The sequence below is a fragment of the Macrobrachium rosenbergii genome, chromosome 18 (assembly GCF_040412425.1).
Source record: "Macrobrachium rosenbergii isolate ZJJX-2024 chromosome 18, ASM4041242v1, whole genome shotgun sequence".
NCBI classification, from domain to species: Eukaryota; Metazoa; Arthropoda; class Malacostraca; order Decapoda; family Palaemonidae; genus Macrobrachium; species Macrobrachium rosenbergii.
In genome coordinates this window covers 19,489,234-19,495,897 of record NC_089758.1, presented here as the reverse complement: position 1 = coordinate 19,495,897, position 6,664 = coordinate 19,489,234, and the positions used below count along the sequence as shown (strand labels likewise).

The following is a 6,664-nucleotide window of genomic DNA, read 5'->3' as shown; positions in this document are numbered from 1 at the left end:
CATTTCACTTTTTATAGTTAAATGAGTTATGGATTGGTGATCCAGAGAACTCTATGAAAGGCTATTTGTTTCTTGATAACCAAATCAAGAAATTATTTGATTGGTTAGTAATTAATTCAGTTTTAAGGGTGTTTTGAATAAATATTTGTAAGCGGATCGAGGGATTTGTGTAGGTAAGACTGGAAAGAAGTAGTATAAAAATATGTTAGTATTTAATTTCCCTAAGGTCTTTTAAAAATACGATTCTTTCTGCGAGTAAAAGAGAAAGAGGCTGTTAGTAAATCACCTCGTGTTCATTCATATAAGAAATGCATATGAAAGGTAAGAGAGAGAGAGAGAGAGAGAGAGAGAGAGAGAGAGAGAGAGAGAGAGAGAGAGAGAGAGAGAGAGAGAGAGAGAGAGAAATTGTTAATACCTAATCTTTCGTAAATTCTTGATGAAGTAAAAACTTATATGTTTAATGCGTGTGTGTGTTTGTGTCCGTGACAGAGAGAAAGAGAGAGAGAGATGATTTAACGAAAACAAGAAAAAGAAAATAATTATGTAGTCTTGTGAAACCCTGTTATACCATTTCCTAAATTCTCAGTTTTATCTTTTTTTTATGCCTTATGAAGAGTGTGACATTTTGCTATCACAATATCCCCTTCCTTATTAAATTGTATTTTCCTTTTCTATAGGAATGCCACCCTAATTATAAGTCTTTTTTGTTACCGAAGAGTAACCTTTAATAACAGAGCTCCCTTTTGTTATAAGGATCTCCTTTATAACACTGGAACTCAACCTTTCGTAATATTAAGTTAGTGAAGTCATGGTGAGGCTCTTCAGTGAAAAAGACATAAACTGAAGTTAGGCCGCTGCCTCATACTGATTAATATATATATATATATATATATATATATATATATATATATATATATATATATATATATGTATATATTTATACTTAAATATATATGTGTGTATGTACATTATATGTATGTGTATATATATATATATAATATAAATACATACATGCATACACACACACACACACACACATATATATATATATATATATATATATATATATATATATATATATATATATATATGTATTAAAGGAAATGTTTAAATTTAATTTGACTTCAAGGCAAAACTATCCGAAAGATACTGATTATGGTTAAGGAATTTTGTGGAATTTGCTGAAAACCTACAACTATACTGTGATTAGACTGTATCCGGGAGTGAAAGTGTATATGCAAACACACACGCATACACACACACACACACACACACACACACACATATATATATATATATATATATATATATATATATATATATATATATATATATATATATATATATATGCATTTATTCCTTGATAAATCCCACCTACAGCATATAGCTATGGAAATGACACTCTACCTTCGTATTTTGAAATATAGATTTCCTACTTTTGAGAATATGAAGCCACACTGATTCATCTTACCATTCATTATATGAATATGAAGCACAATAAGCTGATAATTTGGTTTGTCATTTTTGACGGATGATGACTCCGTAAATGTCATTAGTTTACTCATTACGAAATAAATTCTATCAGGAATAAGGCTGTGAATATCACTTGTAGGCTGATTACTGATAACTTCTTGAATTTAATATTTTATTCTGTATTGTTCGATCGCCTCTCGTAAAATAAACTAAAATATCATGACTCTAACTTTTTAGGTTTAATTTTTCAGATCGAAAAACAATATAAAAATGTTTTTAGAGATAAAGTAGGCATAAGTTCAGAGAGAATAACCAAAAGGTTTAGACTCTGAATCAGATTAGGCCAGGCCTATTTGCGTTAGCTATCTCTCGTTTTCCTATAAAATTCCAAAAAACTATAATGAATATTCGTATTCCTTATGCAATGAGAATCACACTATTCACAACAACTTGCACAACTTGAGAGTCACTTTTTAAACCCAAAATGCCCTATCTCCACAATGACTAGCAATAAATCAGTCTGATTTAAAATCAGTTAAGTACGCATTCGACAGAGCGTGTAGTAATGAAGATACTCTAGCTTTAGAGGCATCCTATCTACAGTGCCTTAAGTACTAATAGGGACAGTTTCACATGACGTCATTTACGCTTAGAACTTCATCTTGACGATGGCGTTGTTCAGCCTCATCACCTCGGTCTTGAGAGCCGCCCCTAGGGATTCCATCTTGTCGACGGAGTCCAGGATTTGAACGGTTTGGCTGAAGGGCTCGTAGCGGACTTCGTATGGTCTGGAGAGTGTCTGAACTGTCCAGCGTCTGAAAGGGAAAGGATACTGGAATAAGCATATCTTCTTCTTCTTCTTAGCTTAATCCTTATTCGGGGTCGCTGTGGTTTACGAACCTCCTCCGGCTGAGCGGGTCATTTCATATTTGGTTCTGGCAGATATCTTACCGACGGATGCCTTTCCTGACTCCAGCCCTTCCTATTTATCTGGGCTTGGAACACACACACATATATATATATATATATATATATATATATATATATATATATATATATATATATATATATATATATATATATATATGCTTATTACTTTACCAGACGAATACGTGTTTTAAAAGCCACCCACAATGATCTCGTAGCTCGTGACTTCACACTCTTTATTTGGATACGCCTCTGACTACAAGCCTAGATAAGAGCGAGAATTAAATGAGGAAATTTTCGTCTTCAGGAATATGATATGAACAAATGCACACATTATATAACGAGGTTTCATAATGAGAGATTGTTATCTGGCCTGGCAATAGTGAAGAAAAGTTGCAGGACACGGTGAAAGGTTTTACCGATGCCTGTAAACAGAGCAAGTTGAAAGTGGATATTAGTAACACTAAAGTTATAAGAAGAAATGAAAACCAGGACCTCTGAGTAATGTATGTGGAGAAAGAATGGAAGTGGTTAGTTCATACGTATTAGGAAGCAAATATGACAACATAATAGAATGAGAGAGGAGTCGAATCTCCACAGAAGGTCTGGAGGAGAAGAAGGGTGTCTCTGAAATCGAATATTGAAAGTATAAAGGACTGTTGAGCCAACTCTCCTTCGTGGAGAATGAGTTGCATACATAATGAATCAGTTAAAAAAAATCTTCCCTCACTGATATATTGAAAATTGAGCTTCACCGAGAGTAAATTCCAAAATCATTGCGTGAGATCCCGCTTCTCTAATATCAGACCTTTCATAGATTTTCTATTTTTACTTAAGACCCTCACCAGAAGCTTCCGAGATAAAATATCCATATTGATTAGATCTCCGTTAGGTATTCCATAGAGTTATCCCTTTTAATCAACCTTCGAAACCTTATCCTTTCTAATACCTAATCTTTAATGCACACCGCACAATTTGATGTTGATGACAACTGAAAATCAAATGCTAATGCTGTTTTAGAATATTATGTTCCTCCATTCGCTGTTCAGAGTGAAATAACTACAATTTTTCATCTATAAATCTATTCCCGTTTTACCAACGATTCCATTATTTTCCAGACTTATCTGAAATAATAATTCTCTGAAGGGATTATTCTCCGGTACCCTGATGAGAGGGGAATATTACCCAATTAACCCTTCAGACGACATTCTCCCTAAGACAAAAGGTTAAGGTTTGAGTAATGTATGGCTATAAATGGGTGTGTCGTTTCTCCCATTCAATCTTGGTCATTTTCCAGCGAGCATCATATTCACGAGATCAGATTGTTTTCAAGTTCATCTCCTGGAAAAATTATTTTTAACATTTGATTTGGGACTGTGTAGATTAGCAGTTAAAATGCTATTGCAGAACGAAAGAGTAGACTAATTTCAAGTAGAAATGCTTATGAATTATGCCTTCACTCTCCAGACCGTAATATCACACTCCTCACAATCCACAGACCAAAGCCTGAAATAACCCATGCTCCAGTTCCCCAAAAAAGTGATCTTGCAGTTTCCAAATTGCAGAATTCCAACAAGGCCAGATGTCCCAGTTTACCTGAATTTTCCTTGAATATTTTTTTAGGCAATGTATCCTTAAGGTCAGCTCCTCTGTCAGTTTATATGAGTTTCTCTGCGCATCTCCTAAGTAATGAACTCACGAGGTCTAGCTCTGTTTCTGGTTAACTTAATTTATCTCAAGCATCCTCTAAATTTTGAGGAAACAGCAACATGCGAAGGAGGTCAGATCTCCACCTGAATTTCTCCTGAGCATCATTTAGATCCTGACAAAATAGCAGCATACAGAGGGGATAAAATCCTTATCTGAATCTTTCCTGGACGTCTTGTTATTTATAAGCAAGCAGCATCATACCAACGAGATCTTATCCTTACCTGAATGTTTCCCGGGCATCTTGTAATTTATAAGCAAGCATCAGCATGCCGACGAAGTCTTATCCTCACCTGAATTTTTCCTGGGCATCCTCCAAATTCTGAGCAACGAAATAAACATCTTGGTAGTCCTGATCTTGGTAAGGCTGGACGGAAGTGGTGGCTGGGTCGAAATCGCGTTTCTCAGGCTTGTCCGAAAGGGAGTGTTGCAACTCTCCGAAGCTGCTCAGGAGGCCGGCACCCCAAGCCCTAATTTCGTCCCCTTCACGACAGAGTCCGAACTCGACTGTGAACCAGTACATCTGGAAATAAAGGAACAGAGGTTACAGTTGACATTGAACTCCAGAAATATTTATGGAAGCAATAAACTGATATCTCTCAAAGAAAACTTTTTTCCTCACACAGTTCAACAAATAATGAAAATCTAGAACCACTGGACTGAATCGTTCATAGGGAACCGGCTGTAATGTTAACAATAGCGTGGAGACATTGAGAAATACTGTACAGAACTGGAATGGTTTCAAAAGAAAATAAAATTAGCACTGTACAATACCCACTGATTAAAAAAATGACAGATTTGATGAAAGGAAACCAAATTTAGCGTTTACCGTAAAACATGATGGCATTTGAAACAGAAGATTAATATTTCTCCTACGAACAGGATCTAAGTTTAACCAAAACATTAAGACATCCTATACTAAAATCTGGTGAAAGGAACCTGTTAGACTGACGGTATATGGGGATGCGACCTCTCAATAGATCCCATTTAGAATTAAAAATAAAAGACCAAGGTAACAGCAGGAGAAGAACCAAAATTTCATCAGAAGGGAAAATGGAATTTACAGACTCGCCCGGAATTGTATGAAAACGAATAAGGTTTGAAAAACATAATGTAATTTTTATGGAATTTTTCATTTTATTTTGATGCCAGTGATATGGGAGATAATGAAAGTTGTATCAATGAATTTGTCAAACAACATTTTGCACAGAAGATGACTTTGCGATTATGAGATAAACTTAGTTAAAAGCAAGAAACATGGTTATAACTTGAAGTGACCTGCTAATTCTTTTGTAAAAAAAGAGATAAAAAGAATTAAATGGTAAACCTCTCAAACGTTTCATATCCCTTACCGTTGCGAACTTTTCGATTTCCTCATCGGATGCCCCTAAGGAGGCGAGGCCGAGCTCCTGAGAAAACTGGGCAAAAGAAGGCTCTGCCAACAAGGGGGCATGGCCCAGGAGCTCGTGGATGGCATCTCTGTTTAGAAGACAATAAACATGAATGAGAGGCAGCAGTGGCTTTGGATGGGAGCTATTTTTGTTAATGAAATTTATATGCATGCCTCACAATATATATATATATATATATATATATATATATATATATATATATATATTATATACATGTATAGTATATATATATATATATATATATATATATATATATATATATATATATATATATAAGTAATATTCTTTTGCAATCACGAAGGGTAATCCATGTATCTACATCTATTTAGATTTCATATAAATAAGCCAAGTGATATCCTTTCGAAATTGGGTAGGGCAATCCGTATGCCCACAGATATTTAGATTTTATCAAAAGAAACCAAGCAATATCCTTTCGCAATCGTTGATAACAATCTAACAACACATGTTATTATAATCAATCTCTATCCCTTCTCATTCGCAGTGGAAACCTGTCTCAGTTTCTCAGCAATACATAAAAGAAGAAGAAAATAAAAGTTTATACTTACGGTTCGGGCGAATGATGGGGTGATGAGTGATGTCGTATATACTGAGTACACTGGAACACCCGGAAGGCTAAAGACGCCAAGAAGTCTCTTGCTGTCAGGAGGCCTGCTGCAGGTCGCAGCGTAAACCCTGTGCGGCCTGTTGAGGGCAATATAACGACTGTTCTTTTATTTGTTTATTTATTTATTGATTTTTTTTAAGTATAGTTTTTCTCTTTCCTTTCTTGTCTTTATACTAATGACCTCTCTCACTCAGGCCAGCAACTGGGTCGATTCTACCCTATCCATTGAAAATATAAAGATGACAAATGTTTCGACAAACAAGAATTATATACTAATCTCGAGGATTTGTTCCATAAATTATTGTGCCTAAAAGATAAGAAGGGTTCTTCGCACTAATAAAGTCTTCTGACATATGAGGAATCGCGAGATAGGAGTGCAAAACTGATTTCATCGATTAGTCAACCAAGGCACGTCATTTCAATCTACCTTTTTGAAGTATTAGTTTGATATGGATTTTAAGAACCGTAACTAATTTTGCTATCACATCCGAAGTAACGCGATTCATTCTATGCTGTATTC

General features: G+C 35.1%; 1 protein-coding gene across 2 annotated transcripts in view; it reads right to left on the bottom strand.

The window, feature by feature from the left end:
* Positions 1 to 1,128: 1,128 nt before the first annotated feature.
* The window catches only part of ple (tyrosine hydroxylase ple), a 536,948-nt gene continuing 531,412 nt past the window's right edge, over positions 1,129 to 6,664 (bottom strand). For both annotated transcript variants that reach the window (XM_067120469.1, XM_067120468.1), the window contains 4 exons: positions 6,086 to 6,221; positions 5,460 to 5,586; positions 4,401 to 4,630; positions 1,129 to 2,288 (listed from right to left, as the gene is read on the bottom strand). In XM_067120469.1, coding sequence (XP_066976570.1) covers positions 2,123 to 2,288; positions 4,401 to 4,630; positions 5,460 to 5,586; positions 6,086 to 6,221 — 659 coding nt within the window. In that variant the 3' untranslated portion in view covers positions 1,129 to 2,122. The remainder of the gene's footprint in view (positions 2,289 to 4,400; positions 4,631 to 5,459; positions 5,587 to 6,085; positions 6,222 to 6,664) is intronic.